The 22041-nt window shown below is 41.5% G+C and overlaps 1 protein-coding gene across 2 annotated transcripts in view; it reads right to left on the reverse strand.

The window, feature by feature from the left end:
* Nucleotides 1–21742, reverse strand: part of LOC111952416 (cytoskeleton-associated protein 5-A) — a 36097-nt gene extending 14355 nt beyond the window's left edge. The window contains exons 1-27 of one of the 2 annotated variants that reach the window (XM_023971054.2): nucleotides 21653–21742; nucleotides 19425–19512; nucleotides 17199–17392; nucleotides 15730–15936; nucleotides 15426–15597; nucleotides 15024–15156; nucleotides 14066–14166; nucleotides 13755–13868; nucleotides 13530–13634; nucleotides 13247–13336; nucleotides 12876–13040; nucleotides 12487–12615; nucleotides 12034–12183; nucleotides 11745–11843; nucleotides 11492–11602; nucleotides 11065–11157; nucleotides 10616–10801; nucleotides 10382–10476; nucleotides 10022–10205; nucleotides 9609–9751; nucleotides 9181–9355; nucleotides 8853–8966; nucleotides 8489–8617; nucleotides 7853–8047; nucleotides 7473–7605; nucleotides 3820–3938; nucleotides 699–827 (exon numbers count right to left, since the gene is read on the reverse strand). In XM_023971054.2, the coding sequence (XP_023826822.1) occupies nucleotides 699–827; nucleotides 3820–3938; nucleotides 7473–7605; nucleotides 7853–8047; nucleotides 8489–8617; nucleotides 8853–8966; nucleotides 9181–9355; nucleotides 9609–9751; nucleotides 10022–10205; nucleotides 10382–10476; nucleotides 10616–10801; nucleotides 11065–11157; nucleotides 11492–11602; nucleotides 11745–11843; nucleotides 12034–12183; nucleotides 12487–12615; nucleotides 12876–13040; nucleotides 13247–13336; nucleotides 13530–13634; nucleotides 13755–13868; nucleotides 14066–14166; nucleotides 15024–15156; nucleotides 15426–15597; nucleotides 15730–15936; nucleotides 17199–17392; nucleotides 19425–19481 (3522 nt within the window). In that variant the 5' untranslated portion in view covers nucleotides 19482–19512; nucleotides 21653–21742. Of the gene's footprint in view, nucleotides 1–698; nucleotides 828–3819; nucleotides 3939–7472; nucleotides 7606–7852; nucleotides 8048–8488; nucleotides 8618–8852; nucleotides 8967–9180; nucleotides 9356–9608; nucleotides 9752–10021; nucleotides 10206–10381; nucleotides 10477–10615; nucleotides 10802–11064; nucleotides 11158–11491; nucleotides 11603–11744; nucleotides 11844–12033; nucleotides 12184–12486; nucleotides 12616–12875; nucleotides 13041–13246; nucleotides 13337–13529; nucleotides 13635–13754; nucleotides 13869–14065; nucleotides 14167–15023; nucleotides 15157–15425; nucleotides 15598–15729; nucleotides 15937–17198; nucleotides 17393–19424; nucleotides 19513–21501; nucleotides 21591–21652 lie in introns of those variants that run through there. The other variant, XM_023971055.2, reaches the window with a different exon arrangement.
* Nucleotides 21743–22041: the final 299 nt, after the last annotated feature.

The following is a 22041-nucleotide window of genomic DNA, read 5'->3' on the forward strand; positions in this document are numbered from 1 at the left end:
CGTTATTTACTCACATTACCGGGGGGTATAGGTTTTAAGATGGTCATGCCAAGGATCATTTAGATATTAAATGTTTTACTTTTATAACCAAAATAAATAATCGTTGCTGAAACAAAGGAGTTTAAAAAAATGTATTATGCCRATTAGATTTTCCGCAAATTGACTCAGTTTAACTGACTCGCCAGGTTAAACAAAGGATAAAATAAAACAATATTTCTTCCTCAGCAAACAGTATTATCTTGGCCATCCAAAATGCCACAAAAAAAAACTGTCAGGGAGCAGATGAAACACATTTAACATTTAAGTCATTTAGCAGACGCTCTTATCCAGAGCGACTTACAAATTGGTGCATTCACCTTATGATATCCAGTGGAACAACCACATGACATGACTCATTTCAATACTGTCCTTTTGATCAACCCCGAGTTTCCTTCAACACTGCACAACCTCCCCTGACAACAAAGAGACACCTCACCCACTCCTTTTATCAAAGTGAAAAGCTACAAGGTGACAAACTGAATAGCTAAAAAGGTGACGTGACTTCTCTGTAGCTCAGTTGGTAGAGCATGGAGCTTGCCACGCCAGGATATAGGTTTGATTCCCGGGACCACCCATAAATGAAATGCAGGCATGATTAAGTCGCTTTGGGTAAAGGCGTCTGCTAAATGGCATATATTATTATATTCTATATTACGTGCCTTCAGCCCTTTTTCCTCCTTTATCCTCTGTTCCTTGCCATTGGGTACCAGGATAAAGATAACACCAGACCTGTCCTCCTCATCCTTGGCAGTGGCCTTAGTGACCGGGGCCTTCTTCCCAAGCACACCCTGACGACGGGACAGAGAGAAATGGGGAGGTTTACAAGACAGCAGAGACATTATCAGAACAAGATAAAAAGCACAGAAACAACATCATTACAAGATACAAAGCTACAGGTACCTGCCAAAATAAAGGAAACACCAACATAAAGTGTCTCAATAGGRCATTGGGCCACCACGAGCCAGAACAGCTTTAATGCACCTTGGTACAGACTCTACAAGTGTCTGGAACTCTATTGGAGGGATGCGGCTCAATTTGTCCACAATCCATTCCATCATTTGGTGTTTTGTTGATGGTGGTTTCAGGCGCCGCTCCAGAATCTCCCATTAGTGGTCATTTGGGTTGATATCTGGTGTCTGAGACGGCCATGGCATATGGTTTATATCGTTTTCATGCTCATCAAATGATTCAGTGACAACTTGTGCCCTGTGGATGGGGGCATTGTCATCCTATGGGGGCATAGCCACGGTAACCAAAATAATGGCCTGCCCAGCATTTTTGTACATGACCTTAAGCATAATGGGATGTTAATTGCTTAATTATTATGAAAGCACTTGCTTTCATTTACTCAAGTGTTGCCATCATTATGGCAATTTCCTGTATATAAAAGCTAGAGATATATATTGTGCTCAGAATATGTGGTAGAGAAACGGGGAGGTTTAAAAGACAGTTCAGAAACATAAGATATAAAAGCTATATACAAAAGTTGTAAAACTCATTTATAGCATGGTCAGACAAAGACAAAGGTTCAAAAGACTACATTATAAACATATGTTTATAATATAGAGAACTCGGATTTCAGCCTGTAAATGAGAATAAGTCAAGGGGTATGAGAAGCTAGACAAAATATTACTACAAGATAATACTAAATATAAAAGCAAAAACATACATCGTTTAGATATTGTGTTCAGCCTCACAGAGTGTGTGTGGGTGTGCGTTAATACCCACAAAACATGCAAAAAAAATTGACCAACATAGTTTTAGAGACAGACACACGTGCAGTGTCTCAACACCCGGTACAAGGCTCAGTCCACCCAGTTAGTAATACCTGAGTCACGTATTAGTAACACAGTGGTGCTCGACTCCAACCATGTACCTGCTGGCTGCTAGGCTTCCCCTTTGTAAGTCTTTTAAGACTACTGACCCTATCTTTATCCAAGCTCACAACAGATTCCTGGGGGGTGTTCTATTAAAACGCAGAATGAAATATCCAGTTCACAGAGAGAAAAGCTGGCACATAGTAGTAGCATGGTGTGCCAAGTGCTGAATGAGATTGTCATGAAAAATCTAATTCGGTACAAACATTATCGGTCTAGCCACAGAGCCTTCAAAAAGCATTTACACCCCTTGACTTTTCCCACATCTTGTTGTGTTACAGCTTGAATTTAAAAATTGAGATTGTTTGTCACTGGCCTACACACGATACCCCATGTCAAAGGGGAATTATGTTTWTCGAAACTTCTACAAATGAAGAAGAAAAACTGAAATGTCTTGAGTTAATAAGTATTCAACCCCTTTGTTATGGCGAACCTAAATCAGTTCAGGAGTAAACATGTGCTTAACAAGTCACATAAGTTGCATGGACTCACCGTGTGCAATAAGTGTTTTTGAATGACTGCCTCATCTCTGTACCCCACTCACAATTATATGTAAGGTCCCTCAGTCGCGCAGTGAATTTCAAACACAGATTCAACCACAAAGACCTGGGAGGTTTTCCAATACCTAGCAAATAATGGCACCTATTGTTAGATGGGTAAAAAATAAAAAAGCAGACATTGAATATCCCTTTGAGCATGGTGAAGTTATTAATTACACTTTGGATGGTGTATCAATATGTCCAGTCACTACAAAGATACACTTTGGATGTGTTTGAAATTCACTGYGCGACTGAGGGACCTTACATATAATTGTGAGTGGGGTACAGAGATGAGGCAGTCATTCAAAAACACTATTATTGCACACAGTGAGTCCATGCAACTTATGTGACTTGTTAAGCACATGTTTACTCCTGAACTTATTTAGGTGTTACACCATCTATTGATACACCATTGATACACCATCCAAAGTTGCCGGAGAGGAAGGAAACCGCTCAGGGATTTCACCATGAGGCCAATGGTGACATTGAAACAGTTACAGATATTTGTAATGGCTGTGATAGGAGAAAACTGAGGATGGATCAACAGCATTCTAGTTACTCCACAATACCAAGTGCAAAGCAATTAACTTTTTGTCAWGTTTGGGGCAAATCCAATACTCTACATATTTTCAAGCAGAGTGGTGGCTGCATCATGTTATGGGTATGCTTGTAATCCTTAAGGACTGGGGAGTTTTTCAGGATAAATAAAGAAACGAAATGGAGCTAAGCACAGGAAAACTTGTTTCATTCTGCTTTCCACTAGACACTGGGAGATGAATTCACCATTYATCAGGACAATAACCAAAAACTCAAGGCCAAATCTACACTGAAGTTGCTTACCAAGATGACAGTGAATGTTCCCGAGTGGCTGAGTTACAGTTTTGACTTCAATCTATGGCAAGACCTGAAAATGGTTGTCTAGCAATGATCAACAACCAATTTGACAGAGCTTGAATAATAAWAAAAATTCACAAATRTTGTACAATCCAAGTGTGGAAAGTTCTTAAACKTAACCAGAAAGACTCACAGCTGTAATCGCTGCCAAAAGGTGCTTCTACAAAGTATTGACTCAGGCGTGTGAATACTTAAGTAAATTAGATATTTTTTATTTCACTTTCAATACATTTGCTAACATTTCTAAAAACATGGTTTCACTTTGTCATTATGGGGTATTGCATGTAGACGAGTGAGAGAAAAAATCTAATACATTTTGAATTCAGGCTGTAACAACAAAATGTGGCATAAGTCAAGGGGTATGAATACTTTCTGAAGGCGCTGTATATCTGGAACAATGCATCAAATGTATGTTTTAATTGTACACGGTGCCAGACAAATAAACACTTAATAAATGAATAAATGCATACCTTTTTAGCAGCTCCAGGCTTAACCACTTTCTTAGTCTTAGTTTCGGGCTCAGGCTCGTCGTCATCATCATCATCATCGTCGTCATCAATAACAGGTTTAGGTTTAGCTTTAGACGAAGCTGCACAACACCAACAACAGAGTGGTTAGGAAGTTCTGGGATGAACACGGCTTATATAAACAATACTCTATTATAGAAGACACTTTTATATAGATTTACAGTCAAAGTCGACATTTTACAAAACAGGCTACCTGTCCAAGGGAGCTAGAGAAATGTTTGCTTGCTCAAGATGTTGGGTTCTGAGAATATGAAATATACTTATTCATGTCACGGAGGGAGTGCTGAGGTTTAGAGGGTCTACACCAGAAGTGAATGGTTATAGGAGGAAGGTATATAGTGTGTGCAATTAAGCTTGGAATGTATTGAGTGCAGGGAAGTGATTACGTGGCAGGCATTGATAAGTGGAGAGAGCCATGGATTAGTGTTGGAGGGGGGTTGAGGTCAGGTTACCTTAAGGGAGAAATAAAAGTTGATGGCCCGTATCACTAGTGTCCTGCCTAGCAGTAAAGAACGATGTTTGAGGAGACTCAGCCTATGAGGAACCGTTAAATATCAGTGCTTGGGTGATATCAGTGCTTTTTGTCTAATGCAGCTGTATTGATCCTCTGGGCAGAATAAACTTGGTTAAGCTTTCATAGTGTCCGTAGAGTTTTTTTACTCTGAGAATTAGAACCTAACAAAGGTAAGAAAATTGGAAAAGATAGATCCCTCTCTTCAAACTCAATTGCTGATGCTACATTGCTGATATAGCCATATGAAAGATGCATACTCCCCTATTTAGGGCTTCCCTAAATAGGGGAGCCCTACTGAACCTGGTCAAAAGTAATGCATATTTAATAGGGAATAGGGTGCCATTTGGGATGCACCCTGTGTTCTGCACACTCATAGTTCTACAGCTGCACCATCGAGAGCATCCTGACCGGTTGCGTCACCACCTGTTACGGCAACTGCTCGGCATCTGACCGTAAGGCGCTACAGAGTGTAGTGCGCACGTTCCAGTACATCACTGGGGCCAAGCTTCCTGCCTTCCAGGACCTATATAACAGGCGATATCAGGCCCCCCCCAAAATTGTCAAAGACTCCAGTAACCCAAGTCATAGACTTATCTCTGCTACCGCATGGCAAGCGGTACCGGAGTGCCAAGTCTACGTTTCAAAAGGCTCCTTATCAGCTTCTACCGTGCTGTATGATCAAATCAAGTTGTATTTGTCACATGCGTCGAATAGAACAGGTGTAGGTAGACCTTACCGTGAAATGCTTACTTACAAGCCCTTAATAACTTCTTGTGAATAGGGGGGCGCTGTTTTCACTTTGGAAAAAATCGTGCCCAAATTAAACGGCCTCGTACTCTGTTCTAGATCATACAATATGCATATTATTATTACTATTGGATAGAAAACACTCTGAAGTTTCTAAAACTGTTTGAATTATATCTGTGAGTAAAACAGAACTMATTTGGCAGCAAACTTCCATTCAGGAAGTGAAAAATCTGAAAACGAGGCTCTGTGTCAGGRCCTGCCTATTCAACTGGCTTTTATTTATGGATCTGTATGCACTTCATACGCCTTCCACTAGATGTCAACAGGCAGTAGAAGGTTGAATGGGGTGTCTAGCTTGATGTGAGGCCGAATAAGAGCTTTTGGAGTGACAGGTCAGCTCTTTTGTCAGTTTTCGATGGCGCGCGAGGGAACTCCACATTGTCTTCTGAAAAGCCTTCGGTATACACGGCGAATTGCTCCGGCTCTGATTTTATTTGATACATATGAGAAAAACATCATAAAGTAGGATTTTTCAACCGAGTTTGACCAGTTTATTCAACGTTTATTGGGACTTTTGGAATTTTTCGTTCTTTGCGCCAAGAGATGGACACGTGCGCTCCACAATGCTAGCCAAAGTTGCTAATTCGACAGAAGAAATGGACATTCTAAAACCAAACAACGATTTATTCTGGAAATAGGACTCCTTGCACTACATTCTGATGGAAGATCAAGAAAAGTAAGAGAATATTTATGATGTTATTTCGTATTTTTGTGGTAAATGTTGGCTCCAACGAGGCGGAGAATATGTGAGCGCTGTCTCACAATACTGCATGCTGTATGTTCTACTAAAGTTATTTTTTTTTAAATCTAACACAGCGGTTGCATTAAGAACCAGTGTATCTTTCATTTGCTGTACAACATGTATTTTTTAGTAAAGTTTATGATGAGTTCTTTGATTAGATTAGGTGACTGTCCAAAATATCTCCGGAGATTTTGGTGAATTGTTGCTACGTATTCACAATGTATAACCACGATTTGCAGCTCTAAATATGCACATTTTCGAACAAAACATAAATGTATTGTATAACATGATGGTATAAGACTGTCATCTGATGAAGTAGTCCAAAGGTTAGTGATTCATTTTATCTCTATTTGTCGGTTTTGTGAAAGCTATCTTTACGGTGAATAAATGGCGTTGTGTGTTTGGCTATGGTGGTGAGCTAATATAAATTATATTGTGTTTTCGCTGTAAAACACTTAAAAAAAAATCTGAAATATTGGCTGGATTCACAAGATGTTTCTTTCATTTCATTCTTTCACCTAATAATCCCCAGTTTACCAATTGGCTCATTCATCCCCCTCCTCTCCCCTGTAACTATTCCCCAGGTCGTTGCTGGCAAATGAGAACGTGTTCTCAGTCAACTTACCTGGTAAAATAACGGTAAAATAAAAAAAATAAATAAATAAAAATTTGCTGTACATCATGTATTTTTCATAAATGTTTTATGATGAGTATTTATGTATTTCACGTTGCCTCTCGTAATTATTCTGGCTGCTTTGGTGCTATTTGTGATGGTGGCTGAGCAATGTAAAACTACGATTTATACCTCAAATATGCACATTTTCGAACAAAACATAAATGTATTGTATAACATGATGTTATAAGACTGTCATCTGATGAAGTTGTTCAAGGTTAGTGATTAATTCTATCTCTATTTCTGGGTTTTGTGAAAGCTACCTATGCGGTGGAAACATGGTGAAAACATGCCGTTGTGTGTTTGGCTATTGTGGTTAGCTAATATAAACACATATTGTGTTTTCGCTGTAAAACATTTTAAAAATCGGAAATGATGGCTGGATTTACAAGATGTTTATCTTTCATTTGCTGTATTGGACTTGTGATTTCATGAAATTATATTATATCCCTGTTCCGTTAGGCTAGGCTATGCTAGTCAGCTTTTTTGATGAGGAGGATCCCGGATCCGGGAGAGAGAAGCGGTAGAGGTTTTAAACAATGCAGAGTTAAGAAAATATTTACTAAATAAACTAAAAGTAACAAATGTAATAAAAAGTAACACAAAAAAAACAGTAACGAGGCTATATACAGAGTGTACCGGTACCAACTCAAAGTGCGGGGGTACAGATTAGTCGAGGGGGGGGCTCAATGTAAATCGCCCGGGTGACCATTTGATTAATTGTTCAGCAGTCTTATGGCTTATAAGACTGCTGAACAATTAATCAAATGGGAGCGACCATTTGTGTATTCGGCACATGTGACAAGTACAATATGATTTGATCACCTATCATTCAAACAGTAACTGAGAAGCAAGCCAACCTGACTTTGCAGCAGGGGCACCGCCGCTGATAGACTTGGCTGCGCCAGCTTTGCCAGGAGGTGGAGCAAGCTTGGCTGGCATCACTGCCCGGGCCTTCTCCAGCAGGGCAGACACAGGCTCCTTGGAGGCAGGCTACAGGGAGAGTGGGGGACAGAGTCACTACAGAACAACAATACAAGCCCATTGGCTTCCGAAAGATTGCGTCATTCTAACACGACAGCGTAGCCATGAACCGGACGTAAGACTCTAGCCTGGGAATCCAGACTGAAACCAGCTCCGTTTCACTTTCTTTCACTCCACTATCAATTAGTCATTCAGTCATCTTTTATAATCTTTAAATTTAGCCTGTCCAAGTCATCTTCTCCATGACAGGGCGTACCTTGAGTTTGCCAGTGGCCTTTAACATCTTCTCGTAGCCCAGGTGCATCATAAAGATGGGCAGGGCGTCCTGGGCCTTCTTCCTCACGTCTCCGTTGCGGTCCTCCAGACAGGAGTACAGGTAGGGCACACACAGCATCAGGTCAGAGGGCACCGTACGCATGGTGGGGAGCTTCTCTGCCAGCCAGCCCAGCACCTGGGGAGGGAAGGGGCATGCTATATGGGTCTTTCTCAATCAAATGCATTTATAAAGCCCTTTTTACATCAGCAGATGTCACAAAGTCCTTATACAGAAACCCAGCCTAAAACCCCAAACAGCAAGCAATGCAGAAGCACAGTGGCTAGGAAAAACTCCCTAGAAAGGCAGGAACCTAGGAAGAAACCTAGAGGAACCAGGCTCTGAGGGGTGGCCAGTCCTCTTCTGGCTGTGCCGGGGAGAGATTYTAAACGTACATGGCCATCCAACATGGCTGGGAGGTATTACGCTTCCCATTCCAGATGCCCCCAATGTTTCAACCTTGTGCTCAGATTCCACACAATACCCATGATACCAGCACCTAACCACATCTTTATTACATATTACTGCAAGCTACAAGAGGCAGGCTTTAAGAGATGACCTGAAGGGCTGTGTTTGTACCTCCTGCCTAAGAAAGGGGTTCTCTCTCTTGAGCTCTTCAGACATGTCCTCTCCCTCCAGCCAGTCCTTCATGCCGGTCTGTTCTACCCAGGCCTGCAGGGTTGTCATGGCAGCAGCACGCACGTTGGTCTACAGGGGAGAGGGGGATACACAGAGTCAGTCAACACCAATTATTCACTCAATACAATACTGAGAGACAACTGATACTGAGAACAACAAACAGTCACTCAGTCTATCACTTGTACTAGATCGTTATCCTCGTCATATGTGTGTACTATGCGTACAGTATAATATTCTCTATCGCACTAATCACAATAGCTACCTATGCCTTTGTACAAGCATGTCAGAGTATGACAGTCTTTACCTTGCCGTCTCCCAGTACAGTGATGATGGGCATGCCCAGGCTCTTGACATGTTGCTTCAGAGCTGGGCCCATCGCTACGGCGATCTGCTGAAGAATGGTCAGGGTTTGCTGGACCTGGGGAGAAAAGAGATACTTTGGTGTCAGAAAAAGCTATACATTCTACTATCAGACAGAATAAAATATAGCTTAGACTTAACATACTAAAGAGTGCCTGCAAAATGCTTGAAGACTTCGTCGTAAAATAACTGCCTTTAAAACAATACATATGTCTTCATCATGCTTTATATTGACAGGTAGCTCTTCAGTCAGAGCCCAGCACACTTCTTACCAGGATCTTGTTGGAGTCGTTGAGGCGTCCCTTCAGTGCCATGGGTAGCTCTCCGATGCTGGGCTGGATAAACTTGGCCTCAGAGATGACCGCTGCCACCTCGTCCAGACCCTCCTTACGAATCTTCCAATTCTTGTCACCTATCTTATCCACCATGTCTTGCGTGATCTTATCACTGCACAGGAGATGGAAGAATGGAGTGGATTAATGAGGTGGAATGGCTAAACCATTAAAAAAAACATAGAACGGAACCACCATAATCAAAATAGTCAAAGTAGTATAGGGTTCTTCCCACTGCTGAGCTGAACAGAGCCAAACCGATCTAAGCAGTAATGAGCTGGCCTGATTACGCATCCATCATAGTTGCTGAAAATATGGAGCAGCGCCGACAAGGTAGTGTGAAAAAGGGTATGAGTGGAAAGTCTAACCTGATGTCAGTTCTAGGTAGCAGATCCATGACGTCAGGTGCTCCTCCTCCATCCTCCTCCTGCTCGTCCGCCTCCTCTCCATCCTCCTCCGCTCCTCCTTTCCTGGCTCCTCTGAACGCAGTCGGAGGAGACTGGCCTTGCATCTGAAGCAAGCAGTCTCATCAGTCACATTGAAAATATATACATGTACATACAATATATACATTTCTTATATTCCTTCCTGACAATCTTATGTAGAGCGAACAGATAGCAGATGAAATCAACCTGTAGCTAGCAACTTCAAAGAGAGTCAAGAGAGGCCATTCATTAGAAAAATACAAATACACAATTGTATACATACTATACATATTAGATACTGCCATATTGTTGTGATCTTCAAAATCAACCTATTCCTCACCCATGTTTTTTCTTACCTTTTCAAACTCATCGTCTATCTGTTTCAGCAGGGCAGGTTTCTCGTCCTCGAAGAACATGCGTAGAGGAGCGCCCATGTACAGGTACATGACTCCTAGGAGGGTGATGGCTGCGGTCCTCACCGCAGGGTTGGTCGCTCCCAACGCCGTCTTGACATTGTTGATGAAACCCTTCACATTGATGCTGCAGGGGATAAACACGCACATTATCATACATATTTAGAACAAGTTACAAAGCGTTATACTTGTGTTACCACAATGATCGTGTAAATTAGAACATCTTATCATAGGACACTGAATGATTTGATATTGTTATTGGCAAATGAATACACCGACAATAACGGAAAGTAAGACACTTACCCAGCAAATCCAAATTCCTTCATGGCATTAGCCAACCAGTTGAGGGTTTCAGCTTGATTTTTAGGATTCTTCTGTGCAAAAACCATGGAAACCAACTGAGGGATGAAGCACACTAGTGAACAACTGACATTTCTTACCGGTGTTCTTTTTTTAAATTCAAAGACACGGGAGGCAAAAAATTGTAAAAGCAGAACCGCAGTGTCAATTAGAAATGGAGTCAGAAAGACAACAGACCTGTTCAGCAGTCCAGGGTAGGGAGCAGGCCTCGGCGGTAGCAGTCAGGCCCTCCTTGGCTTTGCCTCCACACTTCACATCTCCTATTTTATCCACCAGGCCATCCAACACCACGAAGGCTGACGTCTTGGAGAACGATCCCTTCTGGGCTATCAGACCCACAATGTGAAGCTTCATCTGCATCACCTGAACCATGAACAAACCCAAGAACCAAAAGTCAGTGATGACGACAGAGCAATGTGGATCCATCTAGTGAATAGAGTTTCTTATTTTACACATCCACAATAATGACAGGCGCTGGACAAATACAAGGTCCAATACATAGGTCTAAGCCGTAAAAAAWAAWAAAAWAAAAATAAACTCAGGTGATATAATCAACATTTGTATCTATGCATCCATTTTAGCTCTTGTTGTTGTGGTAAGTGTTTAAAAACTTTGGTATGCTGTACCTGGAAGTTGGTCTCTTTCCAGCCTGGTTTCTTGGCAAGCATCCTAACCAGAGCCTGGCAAGGCATCTCACTCTTGTCCATCTGCTCCACAGCCTGGTGACAATCACATGATAAGAATATAACATAAAAGTACCTAACTTCAATAATTATTTACACATTGTTGTAAAGAGCAGGTTCACAGATGTGAAGCCTGGTTCCTCTAGGTTTCTTCCTAGGTTTTGGCCTTTCTAGGGAGTTTTTCCTAGCCACCGTGCTTCTACACCTACATTGCTTGCTGTTTGGGGTTTTAGGCTGGGTTTCTGTACAGCACTTTGAGATATCAGCTGATGTACGAAGGGCTATATAAATACATTTGATTTGTTACATTTGACGAGATCTGAGTAAGACAACACTAAAGAAATCAGATTATACAGTGAAAACTAGTCACCTTCTGAAACTCCTCCATGCTGGCCAGTCTCTCCTTCCAGTTAGCAGAGTCCAGCAGCTGCATGCAGGAGGCAGGGAGCACCGCGGCGGATCTCTCCTCACACACCTCAATCTGGTGGACACAAACAGAAGGGAAATGAAAGAGTTAACTGCAGAAAAACTGGTTCTCGCTCATTCAGTCAGACCAATAAAGCACGAGTATTCCTACGGTTAAAAGGCTGACACATTGCGGTCCTCTTAAACAGTTGACTTACCGATAGCTCGGTCTCTACGAATTCCTTTGTTTCGGGACATTTCTTTCCTTTCGCACTCGGAGCGGAGGCAGGTTTCCCTTTCTTAGGAGGTCCACCCAACTGCGAAATAATGAACACAAATAATCATTTTTAGTAGTTTCTTTACATACGCCTACAATGGTTACAGTTTCACATCGGGGACAGTGCAGCGAGCCTGGTGAAGAAGACTGACAGCCTGGGCTTCACCCCGTCTCAGGTTGAAGTGGCTTTATATGCATTTTAACCGACAAATCAATTAAATCCATCAAACCTTAGCTGCTGGGGCCTTCTTGGGCGCTCCAGAGGATCTAGCTGGAGCCACAGCAGGCGGTGCTGCCTTTGCAGCAGGTGCCTTCTCCGCCCCACCACCACCACCTCCTTTCTTTCCAGGCAGTTCCACTTTATCGGCACTTTCTTTAATCTGTTCATTTAGAGATGGATGGAGGCCAGGTCATTTCATTTGTTGTCTACTCTTCAAAATGGGTCAACTTTAAGGATACAATCTCATTTACTCATAATAATACAACCCTATATCCAATAAAGAACTCATCTACATTGGCATTAGTTCACCTTCAGTTTCAAGAGGTAAACTAGTTTTACACAGGATACACAATATAACACGGCACACAAGATCGACTGATGCCAACGATAAGGACATGCTGTATATTGACGATTGACTAACACACTGATATTAATGATAAGATATACTGATAGCAATCCGCACCTTGTCAAGCTTGAGTTTGTCCAGATCAGCCAGGAATGGGTTGACAGCCTTCTCCCCCACCACCTTCATGGCTGTCCCCAATGCTTCATACGCAGCGTCTCTCACCTCTGGGGCCGAATCATTCACTTGCTGAGAGGGTTAATCAAGAGATGGGGCATAATAGGAGCATAATTCCACACACATTCACAAAATGGAGGACAAAACATTATCATTTGTGAACACAGAGGGACATTTTCCCAGGCACAGATTAAGCCTAGTCCTGGACTAAAAAGTACTTTCAATCCAGACTCTCAACTAAGCATGCTTTTTAGTCCAKAACTAGTCTTAATCTGAGTCTGGGAAACCAGCCCTGAAYTTGCCTGTTTATGAATATAAAATGTTTTCGGTACCTTGAGAAATGCAGGGCAGAAAGCTTTGAGCATGCTCTTTGGCAACGTGGCTTGGGTGCAGTGGCGGAAGCTTCTGGCCAGGAACAGAGAGGCCTGCTGTTTGATGGAAGGGTTCTTGTTGTCCATCACACCCAACACATCCTCACTGATATTCTGGAGAGATGTCTGCAAAACAATAAGACATGGAAAATATTATGTTAGGCACAGAAAATAAAATATAGGCAGTCCCTTGACCAAGTCAAACAGCAATGAATATCTCAAAACAAGAACAGTACAAACATCCCAGATCTCACAAAATCAGCTTGATATGAATCACATAGCAACAAAGCCCAAGCTATTACCAGTGAATCCACACAGTACAGTTCACTCACAGTAAGGAAGATTGCATCAATAGCCTCTTGCAAGGCCTGGACCACTTGGGGTTTCTTCTCTTTAAACTTTTCTAAAATTGTTGGCACCACCTTGAGAAACAGAGCATAATATAAGCACGGTATTTCTGGCACAGTAAATCAGGATGTACAAAGACATGTTGCCACTGCTCCCTACTGTTAACCCACTCAGCTTGTTCATGCATCAGCTCACCACATCCACTGCTCTTGGCTAGCATAACTGTTGTGAACACAATTCTATACCAATGCCTTGAAGGTAACTTACATGTCCTGCGTATGTTCCAAACTTCTTCCGAAGCCCAGCTGCTAGTCCAGCCACACATTTGGCTGCTAGGGTCACCAACATAACATTAGCATCTTTACCAATCACCTGGGAAACAAGAAATCATTATTTTCAGGACGTTGATCATTGTCCTACTTCCTGGAGACACATTCCATTACCCGGTATCCTCGTTAGTGGTTTCCCCGTGAAGCATAAATGTTACAGTACCTTTCTTAGTGCTCTGACCAAGTCACCAAAGTCCCCGTTCTCCAATTTAGGGTTTTTAGCCAAGGTCTCCACTGCTTCCAGGGCCTCTTTCCTCTCCTGCCATTTTTTGGCCTCCTAAGGACAGATATAATGAGAGATGGTTTGTGTCTAATGACATGGATTCCACACAACACAAGAAACACATAATAGCTTAACTTTTGCTTTCCAAAAATATTACTACATATGTTTAGCAATATATTAATTCAATAGATTCACTTAAGGCCTTTTTAGTTTAAGGGTCATGTCCCTTAAACAGTGGTGCCCAAACTTACAATTTTGTCATAGAAGTCTTTAGGCAGTTTTGAGAGGATCTCCACTGCTTCCAGCAGCTCGTAAGGGTCTACCCGAGGTGCAGGTTCATCATCATTATCTCCTGAGAGTTTACAGTGTTAGACCTTCAATTTGATAATGTAGGCCGGCCTACCCATCTCATCAACAACGCGATTATAGAAAAAAAACAAGACGAGACTATACAGTACCAGTCAAATGTTTGGACACACCTACTCATTCAASGGTTTTTCTTATTTTATTTTACTATTTTCTACATTGTAGAATATTAGTGAAGACATCAAAACTATGAAATAACACAACCAGCTTCATGAGGTAGTCACCTGGAACGCATTTCAAGTACCGGTAACAGGTGTGCCTTCTTAAAAGTTCATTTGTGGAATTTCTTTCCCTCCTAATGCGTTTGAGCTAATCCCTTGTGTTGCTAATCCCAAGGTAACACTAACACTTTTTTGGTTACTACATGATTCCATGTGTGTTATTTCACAGTTTTGATGTCTTCACTATTATTCTACAATGTAGAAAATAGTCCAAATAAAGAAAAATCATTGTGTCCAAACTTTTGACTGGTACTGTATAGTCTCGTCTTGGTTTTTTTCTATAATCGCGTTGTTGATGACGACGCTTCAGCAAAGGTTTTTTCACAAGACCAGTTTCCATCAACAAGATAACATGGCACATTTACATACATCTTCCACAAAGACATAAAGCGTTGCACAAATTCTCTCTCAAAAGCCATTGATGAAGATCAATTGTTTCACAAATGGAAATAAGCCGCTGGGGAGAAGCCTAGTCACAGATCTGTTTGTGCTATCTCGCCAACAACTCCATAAGGAGTTCCATAAGACAGCGCAAAGACTGCTATCCAAGGCTAGGAAAAAAGAGGAAAAGTGGCTTAAAATGTGGACTTCAAAACTATAGGCTAAATCTGATAAAGTATACCATCTGCCTCGTCTCCTCCAGCTGCCTGCTGCTGTTCAAACTTGGCCTTGAGGGCCTGCTGTGAGCGGAGGAAGCGGCTCTGTTTGGGGGCTGTAGTTGGCAGCTTCACCCACTCTTCCTCCAGTTCCTTCAACTGTGAAAGAAAGAAGAGGAAAGACCGCTGTTAGACATCCCATTCATCAGTTGTTCCAGCATTTATGGAGACCCATATTGCAGTTGAGCATAAACAAACTCTGGCTGCATCTCAATTGGTCTTTTCGAAGATTCCATGCATCAATCCTATTATTGAAGAAAGTCCCTCCCCTCAGACCTACTTCTCCAATGTGTTTTGAGAAGGAAGCGAGGATGTAAATGAACTGAGAAAGAGCCTCTGTATCAACGTTTTCAGAAGCCTTATCTCACCTGAACAGAGTTGATGCCCTGGAGAGGAGGTCGAAGAGCATCCCGGATCCATTTATAGATCTCTACTGCTAGTAGTTTGGCCTCATCTCGAACTGCCTTTTCTCTCGACTCAAACTGTTTGGGCAAAACTTTCACCACTGGCTTCAGAGTAATAATTTTGGAGCCAAACTCACTGGAAATGAAAAAAAAGTGTTACATTTCAGGATTTAGGCCTATGTAATGACATAATAGCTATGGTAATAGCTATGGCTGAATTAATTGGTTGGAGAAATCTTTAGGAAAACTATGAAGTAGAAAAACTCACCTAAGTGCTTTCCTTAAAGTTTCAATACAGGTGACAACAATCTTGGGGTTTTTGTTATCGAGGCCTTTGATGAGCTCGTCCTGAACYACCTCAGCCCTCTCAATCTCCATGTACATGAGGCAGATGTCTGAGCCCAGCTCTTTGGCCCGAGCTTTAGGCTGGTTGAACACTTTACTGACCACTCCCGACACCACCTCTCCTGATGTTCTGGAACACATGCAAAACACTTAAGCCGAAACCACACAGAGAGACACCTTTAAAATTTCCGTGCGAGAGTAAATTGTCAATTCACAGACACTGCGTAACGTATACCAGCTTAATTGTCATTAGAGTCCATAATAAACAGTCGAATGATATGTTTGCTACGTAGCCCTTGTGAATTATTGTTGTGTGCTCCTTTTGACTGACCTGATATGTCCTACGGGAGCCTCCTGTTATGTTAGCTCACAAACGTGAGGAGAGTTATAGCTAATACAACCTAGCCGTTTATTTAAAAAAATTGCTAGTCTCGTTCTTTCTACATAACAGTATTCTCTCTTGAACTGAGTTTCCCCAGACGTAGCCTGCATAGGCTATATAYGCCTGTGCTCGAAATCAACAAAGGCAGGCATAAAGTTATTGTTTTCAAATATGTATTATTGGCACTGGCAGCTACACTTAAACACTAAATAGACGCGTTTTAACTATACAYGTCACAACTACAGACATAACAATCCACAAACTGTCTATTTTCTAGCTATTTATCCGCTCACTTTACCAGCATTGCTTCGGATAGACGCGAGGAAAAAACACTTGCTTTCCAATTTGAAACGCATGACGCCGTTGATGCTCGCGGCCCGTCTTCTCTCATTCACTACCGTGCATTCTAATTCCAGCATGTTCACACACACGTAAAAAAGGCTTTTGGTTTGACTTCAAATATAGGTTAGGCTTTGATATTTTGTACAATGTGTAAATATCAACCTACACTAAACATCACAAAGTAGACATCATCCGGGTGGAATCTTGAAGTGTAAACTCTGAGATAGACTCAAAGTCCCTACTAGTCATTCCTAGAATCATTCAGTGGTGTAATCCTTGCTTGATAGGCTGCACACAATATACAGATCTGATGTCAGACTGGCTCTCTCCATAAATAAATATCAGGCAGGCTTAAAATGTATCCTGTGGAAGCTCACTGGAGCTTCCACAACTAGCCCAGTTTCACACAGAGAGCAGCACTTAAAACAGACAAAGCTTTCATTGGGAGATGCAGATATATTCATCCATCTAATTACAATGAGTCTCTTGTATTATAATTGTATGCATTCACCTAACCTGTAGACCAAGGCTATGAGTTAGGCCTTTTCACGACTTCTTTTCAACTATTCACGTAGCCTGAAGATCTAGGCAATGAGTTACTATTACCTCTTCTTGTATTTACAAAGTTCCGTTTGTGTCGTCAGATGAGATCTAGGTCTAATACTTACTTGCCAGCCACATGAGCATTCTCGACGTAGGCAAGTGCTGCCTCAAGGCCCTTAAGCTGGGCCACCGCGTTCGAGTCTGTCACAAACTTCTTAAGCAGGCCCAGGTATTTGCCCCATTCGGGGCTCTTCTCATCCTCTATCCTGTTGAAGAGCTTCAGGGCTTCTTCATAGCCATTTAGTCTGGCTTTCCATACCTTGGTTGGGATGAAGGAGAATAGTGAGCCTTGTGATGAGAGGGAGTCAAGGTACATTTTAGTTCATAACTAAGGGATTTGATGTGACCCAGATTCTAGTTGTACAGCCAGAGTAAAAAACAAATTTTAAATGGGCTTTCTTTTGATGTTACGTACAGAGRACAGTTGTTTGGCCTAGCATATCCTCCGTTGTGATTGAAGCAGTCAGTGAGTGTAAATCATTTGAGAGAGACTGAAGACAGGGATTGGAAACTTTAAATCATAAGCTTCACTGCATGTTAGGCTATCCTTTTGGAAAATCCATTTAGCAGTGTTCAGTCTAGCTCTTTGCTGCGGGAAACAGTCTAAATTAGCTGTTTTTGTGGGGGAAACGGTGTTCAAGAAAAGCTGCTCCATAAATGAGCTTACCAGTGTTTTTCACAAGTACATAGACTAGCCACCAAAGAGAAACATTTGCCAGCCAGGCACCCCCGGGCCAGTAGTGTGAAATTATTGAATTGGCTACTTTATCGAGTTTACCTCCCAGATTGGAAAAATGTATTGTGTAGAAAGACATGACAATTTAAATGACTGAAAATGTATGAATTCAGTGTATTTGGTAGTTGTTCTGGATTTTGTCTAGGTCTATATGATAAGGGCTATTTTCTAAGTATAAGAATATTAAACATTTCATATTTAACCTGTATTCTCGAGATTAAAGTCTTATTTACAGTTTTACTGCAAGATATGCATTGCCACGTTTMTTTTTCAAATGATGTATTTTATTAGAATAGAAAAATTACGTAAATAGCCCACATTATCTTGAAAAATAAATGAAAAAAGGTTCAATGGAAACCGTCAAAGGCTTACGTCAGTCTTAAGTATTATACTAAACACAAAATAAAAAAACTCAACATGTAAGGTGTTGGTCCTGTTTTATACGCACAAAAAAATATTTTGCTAAAAATGTCAATACATTCGTTACATTGTTGAATTCCGTTTTAATGCCCAGATTCCGTAAGGGCCCTAATGATAATATTTGGACCAGAATGAGGCTCTCCACAACATATTGTTCCTGCAGTGATGGTTCTTCATCGAATGTTTYCATTATTTATCTGCAGATAATCATCCAAAAAACATTGGCCTACCTGGTCCACATGCAAATTAGAGAGTCAAATGAATGGCTCTCTCACCTACGCGATAGGCTACACTGACCGATGAGACAAGAGTCACTCACTTTAGCGTCACTGTCTGGCAAGCCCCGACATCCTAGGAAAGGAAACCCTTTGGTTTACTTGTCSCGATGCGATACCATGTACATAACCACGCTGCATGATTTATGAATGGCAAAGGGATATAGGACATCGACTTTATTCAGTCGGTCCGACACCTTTTATAACAGTCAGCACTTGCTTTTCAGTTGTCAAATAAAGCACAGTAAATGGCCTATGCGTCACGACTCTGCGTCACGACGCGAAAKAAAATACATTGCCGCAGAAAATAATAGTTAGGCTAAGTGGATTTCGACTCATTGTTACAACTTACATTACATGGGATGTACAAACTCACGAGCATCATGCTCTCTCCCTCCTCCATGTAAAGAAATTCAACTGCAACCAACCACAGCGCACACAAATTATACCGGGGATGGGACAGACGGCGCTTCCCTGTCGTCGCTCGCTTTGTGTATAATAGGCACCTATCCTATCAATAGATTGCTAGAAACTGCATGTCATTCATTCTAGTGGGAGAGKGCTCGAGGGACTAGCCAATTTAAACTTTTAAATGAAAAGTAGCCTTGTTGTTAATAGGAAGTGGAAAAGGTAACCGGCTGAAAATGAGTCCGTAACCGGCTGATTAGCCAACGGCTGGCACTAATGGAAAAGACTGGCTTACAATGTGAGTTCAGGGTGTGCTATTGGATAACATTTTCTGAAACAAAACCACAGCTGCTGAAACACATCCAGCAAGAATTCAACACTGTGGAAAGTCAGGTTTGTCTTAAGTGTGTGTGTTAAGTGTGTGTGTGTGTGTGTGTGTAAGGGGTAATCACCTTGTGTTCACACTTCTGGTCGATGGGCAACTTCATCCACTCACTGTCATCACCCATGATGACCTCTGTTTTCGCCTTACAAATTCAACTGTAACGACAATATCAAAACAAAGTGGGAGTCACCAGTTTTGCTATCCATTCTCAGAACATCCAGTTGGAGTGAGTGCTGTTATGTCAATAGTAAAGTCATAACAGAAAATGACATCAGAAAGTAGCCATAACCCCTCGACTTATTCCACATTCTGTTGTTAGAAGYCTGAATTCAAATATTACGTCACACTGAGTGAGTCCGTGCAACTTATGTGATTTGTAAAGCACATTTTTACTCCTGAACTTATTTAGGCTTGCCATAACAAAGGGGTTGAATACTTAAGACCTAAGACATTCCACCTTTTCATTTAATTCATTTGTAAAAATGTCTAAAAACCATATGGGCTATTGTGTGTAGACCAGTGACAAAATCTMAATTTTAATTCAGGCTGTAACAACAAAATGCAGAAAAATTCAAGGGGTGTGAATACTTTATGAAGGCACTGTACATTTGATTAAATTAAATGTTTATTTGGCTTMATTTCATCCATGACACATAACCTACTATGTATGCATCAAAAGATTGAGAAGATCATACCAAGAGTGAATTTAGAAAACAACATGCCACTCACAAAAGCATCAGTATGAGATGCTCTGGCCTGCACCAATAACACTTGTGTGGAGAGTGCCAACATAATTCAGTTAAACAATTTGCTTGTCRAATGCACTGTGAGTGGAGATCTGAAAACAAAACTAGCCGTTACAATATAGCCAGCTAGTTAAGTAGTTTAAAAATGGCTGTAGTAGGTGCTACAACTCTATTTCAACGGACAAGCATGTCATTCTCTCCTAATGCCTGTCAGATTTCAAATTGACCAATGCACGTTGGGGTAAACAGCTTTCAGAAATTACATTTACGGGTACAACTATCATGTCGTGGGTAACGGTATTCCTCAACATGTTAGCTATCCATCTATCTAGCTAGGCAAATTAACTACTTGCAAATAGCTGAGCGATATGTAAAGATTTGCCAAAAAGCATGGCAACAGATTCTGGCAAGCTACATCAAGTACATTACTGGGGCTGTGTTCCCACCCATCCAGGACATCTACTTGAAACGGTGCCTGAGGAAGTCCTGCAGCATAATCAAGGACCCCACACCCCAGCCATGAGCTGTTTACTCCCTTACCGTCTGGCAGGCGTATCTGAGCATGAGGTGTGATACCAACAGGCTCAGAGACAGTTTATATCTACAAGCCATCAAGCTGCTGGACCCTTAAACTGGATTGACCACCTGCACTGACTCTCCACACCTTAGCACACACCCACACAATGTAAATACGTGGCCCCAATTCCCCCCATTCGCTGATACATGTCTAACGTTAGCTAAATATTGTACTACAAATTGTGCCTTCCTGTATTATACTAAAATGTTTATTCTACTTCCATTTACTTGTTCCTATTGTTATATTTTATTGTTGTTGCATTGTCGAGGAGCATGCAAGTACGAATTTCGTTGTATCCTGTACATACGACTAATACAACTTGAAACGTATGTCTGACTGGCTRGGACGAGTTCAATATTTTGGCTGGGCAGAATGAACTAGCTAGCTACATTACAAGCTAACGTTAGGTTGCTAGTTACAGTAACATGATGAACATTGCTCGCAGAGCCCCACTCGCAACTAGTTAGCGCGCTAATATTTCGGGAAAAAGCTGTTAGTTAGAAAACTAGATTTTGTTGTAATCAAATAACGGTACAAATGTGTTGCACACGTCTTAAACATCAATGCAGTTAGCTTGCTATGTTAAGCTAAAACTGATGCCGTTGCAAACGTCAGCTGACAACGTCAAGCTAACGTGGCTAGTAACAGTAACGTTAGCTAGTAACTTTGCTAGCTGGACCTGTCAGCACGACCAAAACCAAACAACCATGTTGACTATTTACAACGACGCTTTCTCACCAACCAGTGTAATGTGGAGCAAATATATAAGTTACGACATTGCATTAACCTGGCATGTGTACAAAATAAGACTCTACCGTTACCTGACATTCAAAAAAAGCTATTTCATCTGCACCACAGCCAGGCCCAGACAACGCAGCAGTGAGCGAAATGAATGAAGTCTGTCTGAGTGAACTCTCCTTTCATTAGCTAGCTAAGAAGCAGAACAATGAATACTGGCTTTTTTTAAATTACCTGTGGTCTATCTGGTAGGCAAAATTGTGTTAGCTATTTAGATGGAGCCGATATTCGATCATTTCTTTCTCCAGTCCAAGCTTTGAAAACGCCTCCAAGGGCGGGGAACCAGAGGGAGGGTCATAACTAGAGTAACGTACCACAACCACAAATGGCTAAACCCCGCCTTTTTCTACCGTTCTCTTCGTTCAAATATGATTTTAAACCTAAACCTAACCTTAACCCTAACCTTAACCACACTGCTAACATTATGCCCAAACCTTAAATTAAGCAGTCTTCCTAGGTAATTGTCAGTCAAAATATATTGACTTTTCGACCTCAACAATACATATATTCAGATGCCAAATCCTGCCAATATGGCAAACGCCATATGGCATATGGAATGAAAA

The sequence above is a fragment of the Salvelinus sp. IW2-2015 genome, linkage group LG26 (assembly GCF_002910315.2).
Source record: "Salvelinus sp. IW2-2015 linkage group LG26, ASM291031v2, whole genome shotgun sequence".
In the NCBI taxonomy this organism is placed as follows: domain Eukaryota; kingdom Metazoa; phylum Chordata; class Actinopteri; order Salmoniformes; family Salmonidae; genus Salvelinus; species Salvelinus sp. IW2-2015.